The sequence below is a fragment of the Anastrepha obliqua genome, chromosome 5, assembly GCF_027943255.1.
Source record: "Anastrepha obliqua isolate idAnaObli1 chromosome 5, idAnaObli1_1.0, whole genome shotgun sequence".
NCBI lineage: Eukaryota > Metazoa > Arthropoda > Insecta > Diptera > Tephritidae > Anastrepha > Anastrepha obliqua.
In genome coordinates, this window is record NC_072896.1 from 78,730,048 (window position 1) to 78,750,538 (window position 20,491).

Here is a 20,491-nt window from a genome sequence, read left to right on the forward strand (position 1 = left end):
CACATCCCAAGAGACGTTAGCCCATCAGCTGTTTCTGTCAAATTCGCTCAGAGCCAAATAACGGTATGTTAAAGATCACACCTCTAAAAATCTTTTGACCATGTCTTTATTGCTGCTTTTGATTATTGTTCAGTGGCGTTTTTCTTAACCGAACGGTGCTACTTGTACTACTTGGCTAACGGGCTATATATACGTCTTAAGGTCTAACTACAGCAAGTCTTAAGGTCCAGTTGCATCAAAATTTTAACGACTAATTGCTTAGGTGTAGGTATGTGCGTGCCTAACATCTACATTATGAAGTTTTTAAAGTTAAATATATTCAGTTCTTTTTGACATTTTTTTTTTTTTTAATTTTTTATACATTTTAAAAAATATTTTTTGGAAAAAAAAATTTCTGCGAAAAAACCAAATTTTTTGAGAAAACAAACCAAATTTTTTTAACAAAAAAACAAAATTTTTTCCGAAAACTCTTTTTGTGTTTTTGCTCAAAAAATATGTTTAGCAAAAAAACAAAATTTTTCCAAAAAATATTTCTTGAATGTTCAAATATAGTTTTCCAAAAAACAAAAAATATTCTTTAAATGTTCAAAAAAAATTTTTTTTTCATCATTTTTTTTCTTATTTTTTCATTAATACATGAGACTAAGCTCAGTAATCCCTGATCACTTCATTTCGAATTATGTTCAAATTCGTACAGCGAACCAGTGAAAAATGCCGGGTAGGTATTTAATTACTAATAATCCAATGAATGACCTGAAATAAATTTTTTCAAGTAAAATAATCATAAATGATGAGCCACCTGTCTAGCTTAGTGGATATGTGTAGGTATAAAAGTATCACGTGTGGTATAAACAAATGTGTAGGTATAAAAGTATCACGTGTGGTATAAACAAATTCATTCAATTCAAACAACATTTTTTACCAAAAAAGGCACATTTTTGTGTGGTTTCAAAGAGCTAATCGCCAGGGCACTGAATTTCGTATCATTCGGAAGCTACTTTGCAAGAAGTTGCTGATCGGGCTACCTATGCACTCGACATTGACTACTCAGATTCATTATCATTCTATGTAGTAGTTGCGCAAAATAGACAGTAGTCACTTATTCTTCATAGCAAATTTTACTTTTCGAGAAGGAATTAAACGTGTCAGCCACTGATGTTTCGAATATACCGCAAAGTTCTAGAATCCACTCGAATTTTTTACGAAACTCTGAGGAAAAAGGTAGTGAAGGGAATGTTTATTATAAGTAAATGCAAATGGAAGACAGAGTACTTTAAAAATCTTTATTTGGTTTTCTTTTATCAAAAATAAATATTATTTTTAATTTGTATTAAATGTATTTACATGATATTCTTTTTACAATAATTAATATTTTTTTTTAAATTATTGTTTTTATTATTATTTCATTACACGATATTCGATTTATATTTGCTATAATTTTTATAAAAATTATTATTTTTACCATTACTATTATTATTATCGACCAGCACTTGCAATGAGGTTCTGAAGATTAGGAGTAATCTTTCTCATCAGCTTTCATCTCATTACGGTCAAATATCGATTCCAAACGAGGGGGAGTTTTTTAGTCTCTGGAGACACCATTGCTGCGATGGCAGCTTTGACGATGCGTTAGGCATTTTAAACCTGCTGATCCACAAAAAAAAATATCTACAAATGAATAATAGCAAAAATTGAATTTGTTGTTTAAATGCTAAAGGACCTCTTCGAATTTATATATAAAAAAAATATTATTATTACTATTGTTTTTATTATTATTATTTAATTTGTGTCGTTAGAAATAAAATTCAATTGAATACGAGGGGTACCTTTTATATGTCGGGATTAGAGAACAAAAACAAATTTTAATCATCGAAAATCACTTTATTGCTTTTCAAAATATTCTCCATGAAGATATATACACTTTTGCATGCTTTTGAACCAATTTTCGAAGCACTTTTGCCACTCTGAATGAGGTACCTACCTCCAAAACATGCATTCTGAATGCCGCAACCACTTCTTCAGGTGTCGAAAAACGTTGACCTCTCAGTTTGTTTTTTACGTATGGGAATAAAAAGAAATCATTCGGTGCCAAGTCGGGACTATATGGCGGATGACCCATTAATTCGATGTTTTCGGTGCTCAAAAATACAGTTGTTTGAGCCGATGTGTGAAAGCTCGCATTGTCCTGGTGAAGAGTGATCCGTCTTTGGCGATTGGTTTCTAATTTCTTGGAAGACAACTGGCAAACAAATGGTTGTGTACCACTCAGAATTTACTGTTCTGCATTGTTCTAGTGGTACGGTTGCGACATGTCCAGTTTTTCCGAAAAAACAGGCGACCATTTGCTTGGAAGTGCTTCGTGCGCGAACAACTTTTGTTGGATTTGGCTCATCTTGAAACACCCATAAAGTCGACTGCTGTTTACTTTCGGGCTCATACGCGTAAATCCATGATTCATCACCTGTCACGATGTCATAGACGTGTTTCGAAGCCCCGCGAACCTATTTTTTGAGCATTTCCTTCGACCAATCGACACGAGCCGTTTTTTGAGCGATTGAGAAATTGTGTGGGATCCAACGCGAACAAATTTTTTTGACAGTCAAATGTTTATGCAATATTGAATGTATGCTGGTCCCTCGAATGCCTAAAATTGTCTCAATCTCTCGATAGGTCACATGACGATCTTGCAATATCAGTTCGCGCACAGCATCAATGGTTTTCGGAACAACAACTGATTTTGGACGACCTTCACGAAATTCGTCTTGGACTGAACTACGACCACGATTGAATTCACCATACCATCGATAAACACTGGTTCTTGATGGAGCTTCATCGCCAAAAAATGAATTAAGTTCATCCATGCAATGTTGCTGAGTTAATTCACGTCGAAAGTTGTAAAAAATAATCGCACGAAAATGTTCACGATTTAATTCCATTTTTGGACCGAGATGAATCTTTTAAGTTACTGTAAACAACACAAATAGCGCTGGTACTTCAAAACGTTCTGAGTACGTAAAAGCCAAAAAATGTCAAACTTTGCTATACAGCTGTCAGTTGCCAGATTGCAACACCAGGGTTGCCAAATCCCGAAATATAAAAGGTACCCCTGGTAGTAGTTTGGAGAAATAAAATACATTATTTTTTTTCTTTGCGCAAATGGTTTAAAACTGTTTTATAGTTGACTGGGCGATGCTACGACTATTAACATGCCGTCTAACTTTGATTATTTCTGTGATTTTATCGATATTTTCGATACTATCGACATTTTCTTTAACATAAAAAATGCCTGGCCGGAACCGACGAAACCAATATTGCTCGTAAGCTGTTACAGTATCGGCGCCATAAACACCATTCACAATTTTAGCTGCCTCGCTTGGGCTTACATTTTCGCCTTTATCAAAGAAAAACTGTAAAATGTACCGATTCTTTTCTTTGTTAACTTCCATTGTTAACACCCTGTAACTCTCAACTGAATGGACGAAACAAAAAACAGCAAAAGAATTTTTTAGTGTAAAATGCCACCTTGACAACGAACATAAACTTTAAATTTGTTTATCAATACTTTACAAGATATTGATCACTACAGCTATCTACAGAGCAAAAAATGGACTTCTATTTCTCTAAGCAAATATTTTTATTAAATGTATTGTATTATACAGCGTTGGAAAAAATTTTAGAGGCATCCCTTTGTTTCTGTGTTTGGCAACATAATTTTATAATTTGTTTTCGTTCTATTTTATGGAAATCAACTGTAAACTACATAATTTTATCGAATCAAACTTAATTTCATTATTTTTCAAGGCGCAAGTTCCACACCATCCCTCGAGATGCGGCAAAGTGACTAAAAAAATGAGCTTCAACTAAATACTAAACTTGAGAATTGTAAATCTAATCAATTTAAGTATACTTTGAAAAAACCTTCTAAATATTATTATATTTGACCGCATAATTATTTCCAAGCTGAAAGAAAAATTGTACCCATGTTGTCTTTCTGAAAAAACAATTTGCTGTTATTAATTTTTCGTCCATCAGTAACCACTAACCCCAGTATCTAAAACTTATCATTCAAATGTTAATGAATTATCTCAATATACAATAATTTTGGCGAATCAACTTTTATGCCGTTTAGTTTAAATAAAAGATAGGAAATCTAAGCATCCTTCATTGTTCCTATAATTTTTTTCTATACTGTACATTCAACTTCCATATGAATGATTGATTTAAGCTATACTTTTCTTTTTTATTATTTTAGTAAAAACAAACTTAATAAAAATATTTTATTGGATAAAGCATACAAAAAATTATAATTTCACAAGTTTGTGTGTCAAGACTCTGATGAACTTTTAATCAGCACTGTTCAAGTAAAAATAATGAGACAGAAAGCAGTTGAGCTACAGGTATATGTTTGCCTATGTGGTGTGGCTAAGGTGCTAGAGGAAGAATTTTTACTTCAATTTTGGCATAGGGCTCTAAAGCACCCAATTGGAAGTATCATAGCTAAAGCTATAACCATATCCATAATCTTAAATCATATGCCAATTAGTCGTGGCATAACCACAAACAGCTATATTGATCTAGAAATAACAACAATAGCAATAATAAAGAAAAATTTTCCACTAAGTCAACCAATTTTTTGTCGTTCATTCTTAATTTTGAATTTTTTTAATATAACACAAATATCAAAATAAATTTGTGAAATATTTTAGAGAGCTGTTTACAAGACACATTCATAAAAGGCGGTGGCACTAGACCAACAACACAGTTTTGTAACTTTGATTGTCAAACCAAAGAATTGGCAAAGTAAAAAACACAGAATGAATTTGACTTGTTTCATTCTGGGCTGACAGCCACATTGACACGGCGAAAGAAAAAAAAACAAATCAGCTGATTTACCAACACCATCTTGAATTGATTCACCTTGGCTGTTTATATTCATGGCGTAAAAGTAAAATTCATTAGGTGCCATACGGTTATGACTCTAACCATGATGTTATGGTCTGACACCAATAATCATTTGATCAAAACAGTTGCTTGCTAAGGTTATGGTTTTGGCTATGATATGACAGCACTAATTGGTCTATAAGAAACTGGTATAAACTCTGTTCTAAGTGCCGTGAAACGTTTTTCAGCTCCGTCCGTCAGATATATAGTACAATAAAAGTACTGGCACTCTACCTGCAGGGTAATAAAGCCGAAATGTTTCAATTAAAAAATTTTCATTAAAAAAAAATTCTTTGCTTCTAAGAGACACCCGTTATAAATTACACAAATTTGAAATAAAAACACTCGAGCGTATTTCAGGCCACATAGGACGAGTTTTAGTTTCAAACTAAATTACACACAAGCGTCAGAACATAAATAAGCAGCAACAAAAAACAAATACGAAAAAGATGAATTATAACCGAAAATCAAGCCAAGCGACAGCCGCAACTAATTTACGGCTAACAGCAACAACAACAACAACAATAGAAACAAATAAGAAAAATAACCTTGACAACAACAGCTGCTCGAAGTCAGCAAGTCAGCTATAATTGCCACTGCAGCCGCTGATGAAATATCAGTTTGTAAGTTAGCCGAACTGTGGCTAATGTTTGCTGTGGCTGTTATTCTCGTTATTGTTGTATTCTGTGTCATATTCAAGCGCAACACTATTAAACTTCTATTTTCAAGCCCAGTACTACTTGCGCATTGCGGTGGCTAATTAAATTCCATCAAACCCTTGCGTACCTTTCGATGCACGTGAATACAAGCACAACAATAATAACAATAAGTAGAAATATAGAAGTGGAGGAAGAGGAATAGGAAGAAAAAAAGAATAAAGTTTTATATTAAAACAATAGAACTTGGTTTGTTGGCACTTTGTTGGGCAATCACCGCTCTACAATTAAAGCCAAGCGAAAAAGGGCAATAAAAGAAATAAAGAAGCCAAGAAATGGAGAAACGAAGACTTTGACGTTCCAGCAAAGCGGCGAGTTAAAGAAGATGAAGATTTGATTGCGCGTCGAAACGAGATCAGGGCTGTGCAAAAGTACAAATCTAGGAAAAAAAACGTTTGTATATGCGAAAAAGTACACTTTCATACAGTAAACTAAACATATCTTGTAGGAAAATTTAAGCAAAAGGTGCATGCAGTTACGCAGCAAAATCTTAATTTTGCGCTTTTTGGGAGTCAATCCCTCTGAATCCAACTTTTTAAAAATTGCATCAATTTTACCCTTTTGAAAATGCATGCAAAATTTGGTCGCTTTTAATATTCAAAACTTTAGACTTAGATTTTTGCGTTATTCTTTTAAAGATGCCTGCATATTTTTCCGTGTTTGGAAAAAAAATTGTTTTTAATTATTTTTTCCCATCCGTAGTCCCAGATCCCTTGAGAAATAATAAATTGGAATTGGTTTTTCGGCCAAGGTTTTTAGACAAACTTTTATGTGACTTAAAGCGAAGAAGGGAAACTTGCACAATAAGAAAATGTAAACGAAATTTATGGATTTTTTTTAATACAGAATTTTGATTTTCTACTTTCTTTGAAAGCATAAAACTTCTTAAATGTCGTGTCAAAATTTCAAGGAAATCAGAGAAAGACTCAGGGAGATGTGAGACTTTAAGCGAAGTTGTCTAGTTAGGGAAGCTTGAAACGTAGGAAACTTTAAACGGATTTTTGTGGACTTATTTTTCAAATATGAAGTTTTGGTTTTTTACTTTTTTCGAAAGCATAAGACTTCCTAAATGCTGTGTTGAAATTTGAACGAAATCAGTGAAAAAACTATCGAGACATGCGGCTTTACCGAAGTAGTCTAGTTAGGGAAACTTCAAGCTTAGGAAACTCTAAACGAATTTTATGGCGATATTTTTTTAATACAATATTTTATAGTTTCAATTATCTCCTTCATTTTTATTTTGTTCGTGTTTGAATGAAAATAAATTCAATTTTAAAAAATTACTTTTTTAAAATTTGTTAGTCAAAGTAAAAAAAGTAGTCAGGTGGTGGCTTAAAAATATATACCTACGTCAAGCTGAACTCATACAAGGTGATAGCAGTAGCATAAAAATAAAATTTATATTTACTTCGCCTTGATATTCATAACCTATTTGTTTAATTTTTAATTGTTAATTTTTAATTTATTTAGTTTCGAGAATCGCTATTAAATAAGGAAGTAACATTTTGACAGTACAAAATTGGCGCAATTTTAGTCACCCATCGAAAGATTTATGAGCTAAACAGCTCCTAAACAGATAAGCAATGGAACGCGCAAAGGTCAAAATGATTCACTCAAATCCTTTTTTCTTTTGTGTTTCATAAAAAACAAAATTGGCCAAAAGAAAGATTTCGATCTATCAAAACTCTTTTTTTTTATTTAGTAAAAAAATTGTTAAAAACAAAAAATTAATAAGATGATTAATTTTGCGCCACCTTGTAGGATTTCGTATTAGTATTAGACCCTCTTGGTTTCAATTCCTTGTTTTGTTACTAAGAACTGCTAGTATTTCGAGAATTGCTATTAAGTGATGCATTTTTATATACTTATAAAACAATGCCACGCGCCAAATAATTGGATAGTGACACTTTTTCCTAGAGTGTTCTGCCTTCATGACAACTTCTGAAATTTTTCTACAAAAAGACTGTGTCCATATATAGAAATTTTGACATTCATACGAGAAATACTTGGGTATGCATAACCAGGTAGTGAGGTCCGATAGATTTAAAGCGGATTTCGAAGCAGTGCAAGGCTTCCAAGAAAACTTTTAGGTAGAATTCTTAAAACAGAAATACTCAAATATAGCTATAATTTCAATCGCCAGCAAAATTCTCTGGTAATTCTCAACCGACTTATGAAATGTATTATACCTAGGAGCTATAAATCTAAGATGCCCTGAAATGGAATGGAATTATGGATGACCGGAAATTTTCCAAGCACTCAGGCAATATTGACCTACAGCACTTAAGTCCTAGAGCGAGTGGGCTTGTTCGAGCTTCAATCACAACCGCAGTGTTGCATGATTTGTGAAAGTATCACGATCGATGTAAAATTCTGGCAACATTGTCAAAAGCATCACGTTCGAAGTGTCAAAAATTCGGCAAATATTGCGCGCGAATACAAATAAAACGGCATCAAAAATTTTTTGTTTGCCGAACATCAGAAAAGTATCAGTTGAGTAATTGCAACAGTGTTGCAAATTGTCATCAGTACAGCAGTATTGCCGCTTTTATTACGTGCCTCGTACAAACCCAGTATTTAAAGCCTGTCGAAAGAAATCTCAAGTGGGAATTATTTAGTCCTCTACAAACCTCACAGATTGATCCGATCCAAAAATGTACCATCTAAGTCTGGCGAAAGCCGAACAGTGGCAGAAAAAATGCTGTGCTCAGTGGATCGTCGGTGATACCTAGGAAATCATGTATCTTCCCCATGGGTTAGTCCTCATAGGGCTTGTAGCGCAACCCTTCTCTATCTGAGAAAGAATTTTTCCTCCACCTGTGAAATCTATCCAGGAAGCACTTGGTTATTTTCCGATGTCAGTACCGCACCAAAGGCTCTAACAATGGGAAATTTTGCTGTATTTGACTCTTCACGTCAGTATTCACGCTAAAAAAATTGTGTAGTACATATATAAGTAGTCTGTAAGGACACTTGTAATTTCAGAATCCATAAATATGGTAAATAAATCAAAAATTGGCTCCAGTCCAATTGGGCGTTCCAAAGAATCGCAATTCGCCAATGCACGCGTTGCTTTGAGCACCAGAGCATCCAGGTGCCCACATAAGTTAGCTGATTCCTCCTGGCAACGGAGCTAAGCATAAACTAACATTCTTAAACTATTTTTGAAGAGGTGCCAGCGGTTTCTTATGCTTTCTAAGCTGTTTGGTTGTGACCGCAGATGCTAATTTTATGTCCTCGTCACCTTTCACCAATTTTTCAGTCTGCCTTTGCTATTGCAAAGGCTTCCGATTGGCTGTACTCTACTACTTTGAAGTAAATCATGTCAGAAAAATTTCCAAGCAGGTCCTCGTATTCTCACTGCTAGTTTTCTATCATCTTCTATCCACATTCTCACCTACCAATTTAGTTTTACTGTGGGACGGAAGTTTTGCGTGAGCCGAATATACTGAAGCTCTCTCAAAAAAGGTCGAGACTGTTTTCTCCATGGAAGTGTTATAAATAGTCCAACTTTAATGCCAAGTATGGTTTACGGTCTTTCGAAATTTTTGGCAGATATAAAGGTTAGACGTGTTTGGGTCTACTTGGCGATTTTTTACTATCAAAAAAATTTTTAAAGCAGCTATATTTTTGAGCTAAAACCAATAACGTAGTCATGCCTCATCCACCGCTTTCACCGGACTTGGTCTGCGACATCTTCCTGCTCTCAAAACCGAAAATACTCGTAAAGGGACGAAGTTTTACTACGATTATTTCCATACCTGGAAAACACTTCGAATATAAGAAAAAGCACTGGCTCAGCTGTATTATATCGAGTTGGAGGAATACTTTGAACGAGGGAAAATAGTTTTTGATTGACAAAACATGATCTTTCAAGAATAAGGGAAATACACCTTTTTTTGAAATATCCTTGTATATGTCGAAGATGCGCCCATGTAAGCCGAGTATTAACTTCGCCAAGAGAAGCCAAGAATTGTTCTTTTGGGTAAGAAAAATGTCTAATCAAAGACTATAGGAAATCACGAAACAAAAAGGCATAGGTAAGGACATTAAGCGCAAGAAGTATAAGTGGAATGAACCCGATCTGTACTAGAAGCAGAGGGCGCCCAAAAAACTACGTGGATGCAAATCATATGTAATTAGAACACGCTTTCGCTTCGCCAAGTGAACTGGCGAGCGATGCATAGTGATAATGTCAGGAAAGGAAGCTCTACTTTGGGAGTAGCTCTTCAGCTCAGCTCACGTTTTTCCTTTGGATCTCCGAACTCTCGTTGAATGTTAACTTACAGAATTCTGCAGTTACTATTTACTAAATATTTCAAAAAAATTTCAGATAGTAAGCGTCGAAGTGTTCAATCCCACAGTTTCATTTAAGGAACTGTAAAACGGCTATTTAACTCACTTAAATTCAATCAATTTGAAACTATCTAAATCGATTTCCTGCTAGGTAGCTATAAATTCATACGTATGTAAGCGAATCGACGATAATATGAAACAATTTAAGGAAATAAATAAATCAGATTTTAATTACACCTGTCGCCAGCATTTGATGACTTTCTCGTACATATTTACACACAAATATACACATAATTTACTCAAAAGATTTAATTAAAAAATATGATTTCCAAACGAAACTATAACCGTTACAATTATTTTCTTTTCTTATTTCTTTCCATGTCTCATTTACTTTGCTTCCTGCTACGTGTGCTTTCAATTTTCAACGCGCTCTTCTAGCCATGAGTAAGCCCACTACGCCAAGCTTCCGTGGAAATAGTTACCTGATCTTGCCACCGCCCCGCATACCAATGAAAGACAAACGTCGCGGCCCATCAATGTACGTCCGACCACGCGAAGCCATTCAAGTTTCGCTAAATTTCTCCACAATCGAACCTGATGGCCTACTGCTGTGGAGCGAGCATGATCGTAATAAATTTTTGGGTTTAGGCTTGGAAAATGGTCATTTGAAAATGGCTAGCAATTTGTTGGATTCAAGTAATGATACAGTGCAGATGCCGTCGACTGGTTTCATTGCGGATGGCAGTTGGCATTTGGCAAAGGTCATGATGGATCGCAATCGTTTGGAGTTGCAGTTGGACGGTGAAGTGATATTCTCTGAAAAGGTATTGGATACGGTGGGCACAGGCGCGGCACTGTCCACCACGGAGCGTACGATGTTAACGACGCGTCGTTCGTTTGCGACGCGACGGGGTAAAGAGCCATCAATTACCTACGAAGATGTGTTCTATTTGGGTAAGTGAATGTATTTAGAAACTGTTTATAAATGCATGTAAATCCATCAAGAGAATTCAATGACACAAAATTGACATAAATGCAAAACTAGAAAAAAAAATTTTAATAGCAACAAAAAAAATTAATTGAACAAGGGCCGCTATAGCCGAATGGGTTGGTGCATGAGTACCCTTCGAGAGTGCGAAGGTTCGAATCTCCGTGCATGGACATCAAGTAATAGAAAAGGTTGTTTCTTCTAACAGTCGCGCCTCGGCAGGCAATGGCAAACCTCCGAGTGCATTTCCGCCATGAAAGAGCTCCTCATAAAATCATTTGCCGTTCGAAGTCGGCTTAAAACTGTAGGTTTATGCATTTGTGGAACAACATGAAGACGCATACCACAAATAGGAGGTGGAGCTCGGCCAAATATCTAACGGAAGTATACGCGCCAATTATTAATTCCAATTCGCCAATTCGTTGGTCCAGTCATCTTCGTCTAGCGAGAGAGACGCATTCACATAAAATGGAGAATTTTTGAAGTATTGCATTCAAATCTGAACTGAAAATAGTAATAGTTGCGACATATTTCGGCTTTTTTGACTATATTTACGGTTTTCAATTTAAGGTTCTTAATATATTAAAAAAATCTTTATTTGTATCAGAGTTGTTGTCTTTTGAATCTTCGGTATTAGGCTATTTTAAAGTGACTCACAAAAAACAAATATCTCAGGATGTTACATAACCTCAAATGTAGCCAAAAATGCTGTTTGGTTTGGGAATGTCCCAAATATCACAAATGTGACGTAACGTGCCGGAGCTATTCTGAGGGCAACTTCGGATTAAGCGCATCTAGAAGCTCAGAAAAGTTGTACTCTACTACCGATAATCATCATTTTTACAGACAGTGAGATTTTGACATTTTGTGTTCCCCAAATTAAAAAAAAGTATTCGTCAAACCAAAAAAGGACTATTATTCAGTAAAATTTTATGGACCTGTGTTACAGACAAGCAACAGTCACTCGTGTGACACAAAATTTTCCATGCCAAACTTAAGAGTCTGTTTGACGGCAGAAAAACCAGTTTAACCTGTATTTGTCAAGAAACTTATTTCTTATATTCCCAGTTTTAATTGGTCCCTTTGATGAGGGACTTACTAAAGCACACCATAGACCACAAAATATCAATAACTATTTTTGATTCCAAAACCACCTAGCGAGTGGTGAAAAAAACACACACAATATCCCTTGACCAACATTGCATATGATTTGACGGAACTCAATTTTTTTTCGCCAAACTCTTATGTAATTCCACTGCTTTTCAAAGCATCCCACCTGAAAGTATGAAAAACACCATCGTCAGACGCTCAAAAGGCAAGCATACTACTAATCACATGGCGCTCAAGCTGTTAGGTAATGCCACTGCTAATAGCAAGTTAACATACTTGTACTTGGAAGCACTGGCCTCAGCATAGCACTAGTGAACTAAGCGGCTAAGAACAAAGCCGCTGAACATCGCTAAGCTGTTGTTGCTTGCACATGCAAAGTTTTCGCTGAGCGAGCGAAATTCTTTAGCTAGCAGAGAAGTGGTTAATTGAAAGCTGCTAATATATCGCCACATTTCACTTGGCAGCCCATTTCTTTGCTAAAATATTATCCTCATCCAATTCTCCGTGCAGTAAAACCGTATTCTTGGTTCTCAAGGTATGATGATGTCCCATTCATCAACGAATTATGAGATATCAAAGATGGTAAAGATGGCTGGCTGTCCAACACAATGTTGTTAAGCTTTAGACGGTGTATTACTCGTAAATGTGCCTCATTTAAAGCTTAAAAGTGTCGACTTTTAAATTCCTTTAAAATAATATTGAGATACAAAGCTAAGGCGTCTTCTTAAAACTATTTTAGGCGCAGTATGGTCAGTTTTTTCATTCCCACGGCACCTGAGGTACGCAAGTTTATGTAAAAATTTAGTAACACTAATCTGCTAATGATTCCTAACGGAGAGAATTTGGCTGGAATGATTTAACTCAAAGCGCTCGATAAGACAATGTTCAGAAAATAAATCCCACGATAGTTGGCGCAGATTGCAGTATCAGCCTTCTTATGGATTGCGCAATCACTCAACCTTACTCAAGTTAATCAAGTTGATTAATTATTTTAAATATGACGAATGTCGCAAAAGAAGCTGCGATAACTGAATTTAGTATTCGATCAAAACTAATAGACTAAGTAACACGACACTGACCAATACCAGCAGCTCCGTCAGAATTTGGAAAGATCTCTCCGAGCCGTTTCACACCAAACATGGTTTCCCACAGAGAGACTCCCTATTGTGTCACTTTCGAGAAGCGGAACTCAATAACTCAGACACTATTTTTCATTGGTCTAAAAAATCTGCCTTTTCTAAGCTGAACAAAGAAGTGAAATGGATGGGTTCGGTGGATGAGGTTATGGGTTATAATTATGAAGTAATATGAGACGTCGTTTATTTGAGAATTAGAATTAACCAACAACAAATCCAACGTAGTATCTATATTGCCAAAAAGTTCTGATTTGGGCTGAGAAATATAATTAGAAAGAGAGAAATATAATAATTATAATTTTAGGTTATTAATATTAGTATCATCTTACTCGTATAGAGTAGATGATTACGAGACTTAGCGGGCATTGGAGTGTTCAAGAAAAAGATTATGCGAGAGCTTTATGTATGTATGAGCTTTATGGCCACATAGAGATAGTGCACTGGAGGTGGTTAGGTCATATGAATGGTTGCATAGGATGCCGCCCTGAGAGTATTTGATACGGTAACTGCTAAAGGTAGCAGAAAAAGAAAGGTCCATCTTTACGTTGGAAAGATCAAATTGAAGGGCTTAAAAAGGGCATTGAAAAGATCAAATGGAAACAGTTTGAATTCATGTGATCTGTTCAACTTGAACAAAAATGGCTTAGGTGGGTTCTGTGACGATCAAAATAAAAAAGAAGGTGTTAACTCCATTCAGGAACTTTGGTCTCAACAAATAGAACATCGCACGCAACCGTAAGAATGAGAGTCCCCCAGCAAGATCTCAGTTCATTTGCTTATGAAGTGGATTTGATTTATCAATAGAAGATTCTTTTCATCTGGATCGTAGGGTTATGAACAAGGTTCTCGCACCAGCTGATGCGGAGCATGCCTCCGCAGGGAGTGAAATCGTGGTGCGGGTTTAGGGTTTTGACACCACTGGCATTTTCTTTCAAAAATGCTGCTGGGAATGATATTTGTGTGTGCAGTGAGCGCTACAGAGTCATAATTACAAACTTTTTGTGGACTGGCATTGACGGCATGAGCTTGGACAATGTTTAAGTTAATCGTGCATGATATTCTCCGCCCTTGTGAATAAACAACATCTCTCAAAGGGCTCATGAATTGGTTAATTCAAAGCGTATACTGCGCGCAGATGCGCTGTAGATGAATTCTGCTACCTAGGCAGTGTAATAAATAAAAACGGCGGTTCAGCGGCTGACATACGTAACCGGATATCGAAAGCTCGCGTAGTGTTTGGCATGCTTGATAAAGTTTGGAGAGCAACGCATATAACGAGGCGCACGAAGCTGAGAATCTTCGATTCCAATGTGAAATCTGTCCTCTTGTATGCATGCGAAACGTGGAACGCGTCAACACGTGACATACAAGCAATGCAAGTATTCATCAACCGCAGCCTTCGCAAGATCACGCGCATTTTTTGGCCTAACGTCATATCAAACTCCGATCTGTGGACTATAACGAAACAGATACCAGTCTATCTCGAAATTCGACGCCGCAAATGGAAATGGATCGGTCACACACTTCGAAAGCCATATGGTGATATCACTAGAGCAGCCCTGGATTGGAACCCCCAAGGCAGCCGCAGACCTGGCAGACCATCAATCACGTGGAGGCGACTAGTAGAAACAGAAGTGCAACAAGCAGGCCGCTCCTGGCGGCAAATAAAATTCCTAGCTTCTAATAAATTTAACTTTAACTTGTTTATTGAGGCCCTTTGTTCCACCTAGGAACCACGGGAAAATATATATATATATATACTGCGCGCATACGAGATCTGTGTCTCGATTTACATACAGAGACATCGGGAAGGGAGATACTGGAAATTCGTTTTTGATGTTTCATTCGCGGTCACACGGGAAAAATTGTTTTCGGCAGCATTCGTTGCTTTTGACGCTCACTTCTTTAAGTTGGGCAATACGAATAAAAAGGACAATCTGTAATCTGTGTCAACAGTACGAGAAACGAAACCCCCTGCCCCTTCCCCGTCCATCCTTCTTCCATGAATAAAATGTTTTCCATGCAAATGTTTCCCTGTGTAAATGGGCACTATGCTTTGCATTACTCTCATCTCCAGAAGAACTGTACTCTTTCGAAACGGCATGAACAATACGTTTTAAGGCAATAATATCCAATTTTCAAATCAATGATATCACTCAACAACAGACTAATTTGGAATTTTATTTTGGTAAAAAAGATTGTTTATATATTTTTTAGAGTTCCTTATTTTAGATTACCCTTAATATGCATATATCGGGTGTTTTTTTAGCTGCTTGAGAACTATCGATATCGATAATTTTGGTTTGACAGCTGAGAATAGCAAACAATGTTGACATTTCTGTTCAGTAAGGTTTAGCAAGTCATCATGATTTTTTAACGCCAGAACAACGCTTCCAATTTATGGAAATTTGCTTTGATAAAACAAAAATAAATAAATAAATCTGGTCGCGAAGTTCACAGAGCACTGGCGGTATCTTCGGCCTGTATTTCTTTCTAAATGAGGAGAAACCGCCGTTTTGGTGAATGGCGAGCCATGCTGACTGAATTTTTGGTACCAAAAACATCGACAACATTTGCTTCCAACAAGACGGCGCAACTTGCCATAACAACCAATTTATTGAAATACTTGAGCCTCCATTGACGCCATACGGTCTGATTTATTGGAAAAAGTTGTCAAAAATTGGACTGAACAATTGAACTACGTAACTCTTAGCCACCGCGGACATACTATATGCCGGATTTCATATACAAAAAAATTCATATCAACAACATTTCTATATTTTATATTATCATTTTAAGTTTTCAAGCTCTTTAAAAAACACCCTATACATAAATAATCAATATTATATTATAACACTCGAGGTGTTATTAAGTTTTTTTTTGCAACTTCTTGTCGGATAAATTTATCTGTCAACCGGCAAATCTATTGCTGCAGAAATACATATGTGCCTAGAAACAAATCCATCAAATCTGCTACTCTTTTGTTCAGATACATTCACCATTAGCAAATAAAAAAATAATCGCCGCTGCCAGCTCAAATGAGGCTAACTAACTCTTACCTCTTCGAGCGCAGGTGACAAAAATTCCGACACGCGCAATGCAACTTTAACTTTACGAGACAGCAAAAAATTCGAAAAGTTAGAAAGTTGCCATTAATATTCAAATCTTCTTTGTTTGATGATTCGCTTGGCGATTTAAGTGTTTATTCACGTAAAACTCTCAGTGATGTTGTTAACAGCCTTTCAATGCAATTTTTTATGCGTTTTTCGTCTGCGCCTTTCCCACTTGTGTTGGCTTTGTTTATTTATTTGTCACAAAAATGCCTATAAACCGGCGTTCGATCGATCGATCAACGACTTTACTAAGCAAAACAAAAACAAACAAAAAATCAATCAACAGCAGCCGCTTGGCGAAATTCCCATTGCAAATAACACACCGTTCGGCGACCCACAAGACAGGCAGGCGGATTCGCACATTCACTTGCCTTGCACTTTTTACTCCCTTCACTACACTACACCACACGCCGCTGCTGCGTTTGCCTGCACCGCAATCACTTTAGCAATCCGCATAAACCACTTTTTTAATTTTGCTTTGTTGTTGTTGCTCTAGGTATTGCATTTCACTAAGTCAGGTTTTAATTAGGGCCACTTGCTTTTTATTATAACTTTTTTTTATATATGTATATTTTTTTTAAATTTATTTTTCACTTAATTTGCTCCCTTTTTGCGAAGCTATATAACTTTTTAATTATCATTATTATTATATTTTGTTGTTTTTTTTTTGTTGTTGTTCTGCCTTAATGGTGTCTGCACAAAGTTCATTCATTTGCAACGCGGCCTAACTGGGCTCATCACCACCAGCAAGCAATTACAATTTCTTCATCACACCAGACCAAACGTGCGACACTGCGTTACTACCACACTGCGACACCAACCGCACTAACGTACTAACCCAACCAACTTTGGCCAACTTTGCGATCTGCACTGTTTCTTGAACTTTTCATTCTACGTTTTCATGTTTTCTTTGTTAGCACTTCCACCGCAAGCCGCTCACGATCGCCTACCGCACACACATCTCGCACTCTCTGCTTGGCAAATAAAGTGGCGATTGTTTGTGAGCGCCGTCGATGGTGTACTCGTCGAATTAAGCGTTCGTTTGCGTTGTTTTTTATTCTTTTGTTAACTCTTTTTTATAATCGCCATAGCGAATGTAACTTTGCACATACACATATACATATGTAGGTACATATAAGTCTGCTTATAATCTCAGCATGCAAGCACATGCATGCACACTTTAGCCAGAGTCTGCCAACAAAATGCTCTCAAATAAATTCTTTTACTTCTTTGCCAATTTGCAAGCTGTCTAACTTAATACCCGTCCATCTTGTGCTCCATGGTAGTCATATTTTCAATTGTCAACTTTTTATCCCACCTTTGGTACGTGTAAATCCCATAGCTTACTTTTTTGTTGATTTTTGTTCGCGCTATTCTACATACACATGGCATGACACAGAATTCGTGGCAAAAGGTGAGCGACTCACAACAGTCGTCTACTCACACACGTCCATACTCGAACTGGCGTATGCATGAAAACATACATAGATACCTACAGGTATTCTGAAAAGTAAACATATCGACATAAATGTATATTTTAGCGCTCTCGCAGACTCAGTCTGCCGGTCAGAGGCAAACAGCTGTGCGGCGATCAGTTGTTTAAACAGGTAACATTCAACTATGTATTTACTGTGGCTCAAACTCGAATGTTGTTGAATTGTTGAAAAATCATTGCTGCATAATTTTGGGTTGGCGTCTTAGATAAATTGTACTCGCACGTGAAGACGCACGTAAATAAAGTTTTTGTTTATCACACCATTACTCCATTGATACTGGTGGCATCGGGAAACGTCATGGAGGTGGTCATCAAAAGACCGCAACGTCACGTGAAATGGTTCAAAAATTCAAGATGCGACATGAGCGAAATCTGTGACGAAGTGCCAATAAAATGGCGAAAGAACTGAAAATATCTGACCTGTAGGATACGCCACATACTGAAAAATTATCTCAAAGTCAAGCCTTACAAGATCCAAAAGGCGCACTAAAGCAGCAACAATTCAGACTTGAGAAAGTAAAGGAGTTGCTTCGCTTGACCGAAAGCGCTCAATTTCCGAACATTGTGTTTAGGTTAGTATGGTTGCCCAGGGAGTGAGCACACTTGGACGAAGAAGGATTCGTCCTTTGTGATACCATTGTCAAGGAAGTGAGGAGAGGGGAAGGACCGATGAGGTGCAGGGAGAGGGCGGGGAGAGGTGGTGATGGAAAGGTTAGGAGCGTGCGGATTATGAACGATTACTATGTTTGCGTCAACCGCTTTGTGCTGCTAATGAAACTCATCAGATTTTTAATGTCAGCGCCAGCTATATCAGCAGGCGTGGCAAAGAAGTAAGAGACAAGATGCCTGAATCTTAGCCCCGCCAGAGCAGGGCAGCTAAGGAGAAGGTGCTGATATGATTCCACCTCATCCTCCATACATTCAGCACAGAAAGGACTCGAGGTGCTTCCAAGTGTCACAGCATGCATTCCTCGCGCATTGTGTCCTGTGAGAGAACCCACCACATTGTGTTTTCTGACGAGAAAGTTTTTTCAAATTGAGCAATTTGTAAACTCCCAAAACGATAGAGTTTATTTGACCGACCATTCATACGAAAATTTGAGTCATCGATTGGCCACCAGGAGGCAACACCTACCACAGGTAATGATTTTGGCCGCTGTAACGGCAGATCGACGCTCTCCAATCGTTTTTATCGAGCCTGGCGTCAACGTCAATGCGAAATATTATTGTCCTGATTTCTGGAGGTTACTTTCAAGCCATATGCAGAGAAGCATTTCAGTGGCAAACAATAAACGTTTCAGCAGGACTCGGCACGGTCTCACAAAGCTCGAGTGTACCAAAGATGGCTAAAAAACAACGTTCCGAATTTCATAACGTCCACACAATGGCTTTCCAATTCACCAGACGCGAATCCGATGGATTCTTCCCTTTAGGCCATTTTGGAGAGCAACGTTCGAACTAAAAGATTCACCAGTCTTGAAGCGCTGAAAAAATTCGTTGCCCGCGAGTGGGTCAAAATACCTGCAAATCATATTCAAGCAGCTTGCGGTTCGTTTCTGGACCATTCGTTTCGAGGCCATAGTCATAACGAGCAAAAGTAAATTGAGTCTTAAATTTGTATTATTTTCACACATTTCTTACTTTGAATTGAATAAAACTAATTTTCCAAACTAAATTGATGGCCGTTTTACTTGGTTACACTTCGAGTCAAAAAATTAGATCCATAGACCTGTTTTTTTTTTTTTTTGTTGTGAGTGTGATATTTCTATTCAGCTTTCACCCAGTGCTATACCTAGGCACATATTTTATTTATATTTAATTGTGTTCGAAGATGGAAATATACATTTCTTTCCATTTTCTACCCCTTCTGGAAACGAAAATAAACGTAAATTTGTTTTACCTCTTCTTACTTCTTGTTACTTTTCTTCCTCTCCCCCTACAGGTGGCTTCCCCAACCAAGAGCTGGTGAGTGAACGCACACTCGGCCGTTTCAACGAACCATTCAAAGGCTGTTTGCAGGATATACAATTCGGCGCTGAACCCAATGCGGTCATTACTGACTTTTCGCCATACAAAGGTGAGAATATTGGTTCATGTGATCTGCATGGAGACGAACCGATGGTTGTTGTATAGGAACGGAAAGAGCAAAAAAAAGAAACAACAAAGTAACGATCTCCGATAATAACTAAACTTAGCAACAAACGCCGAGAATCACAACAACAACACGGTAAAGCAAATTGGACGCCATTTTATGTTTGGAGATTTTAAGTTGAGTGGAGAAATAAAGGAAAACTAATGTTGCAGTTTAAAAAGAACAAAAACAAAACATGGTCTAACAAAATTATACTACAACAAAAGACGAAAGCAAATAAACAATAAAACAAAAGTAATAAAAGTGAGTTAAAAAAAATTAAAATAAAAAACTAAAAAAATAATATTTAAAAATATAAGAAAATTAAAAAATAATTTTGTAAATTTTATAAAAACAAAGCGAAGCGATGAAATTGAAATGAAATTTTAAACCTTTTAGATTGTAAAAACAAGCAAGCAGACATATTTGGAAATTAAATTTAGTAGACGGGGCATCATAATATAATACATACATATATAGGAGTAAAAGAAAAAGAAGAAAAAATTAGTTACACAGTAAAAAAAATTTTACAAAACGAGTTGCTATAGACTTTCCTCTCTCATAC

General features: G+C 36.6%; 2 protein-coding genes across 6 annotated transcripts in view; one reads left to right on the forward strand and one right to left on the reverse strand.

Moving 5' to 3' along the window:
- Positions 1 to 17,761, reverse strand: part of LOC129246875 (uncharacterized) — a 316,754-nt gene extending 298,993 nt beyond the window's left edge. For both annotated transcript variants that reach the window (XM_054885578.1, XM_054885580.1), the window contains exon 1: positions 16,247 to 17,761. The gene's annotated coding sequence lies outside the window, so the exon portion shown is untranslated. The remainder of the gene's footprint in view (positions 1 to 16,246) is intronic.
- Positions 1 to 19,938, forward strand: part of LOC129246873 (protein eyes shut) — a 306,316-nt gene extending 286,378 nt beyond the window's left edge. For all 4 annotated transcript variants that reach the window (XM_054885574.1, XM_054885576.1, XM_054885575.1 and 1 more), the window contains exons 13-14: positions 10,392 to 10,907; positions 19,738 to 19,938. In XM_054885574.1, the coding sequence (XP_054741549.1) occupies positions 10,392 to 10,907; positions 19,738 to 19,928 (707 nt within the window). In that variant the 3' untranslated portion in view covers positions 19,929 to 19,938. The remainder of the gene's footprint in view (positions 1 to 10,391; positions 10,908 to 19,737) is intronic.
- Positions 19,939 to 20,491: the final 553 nt, after the last annotated feature.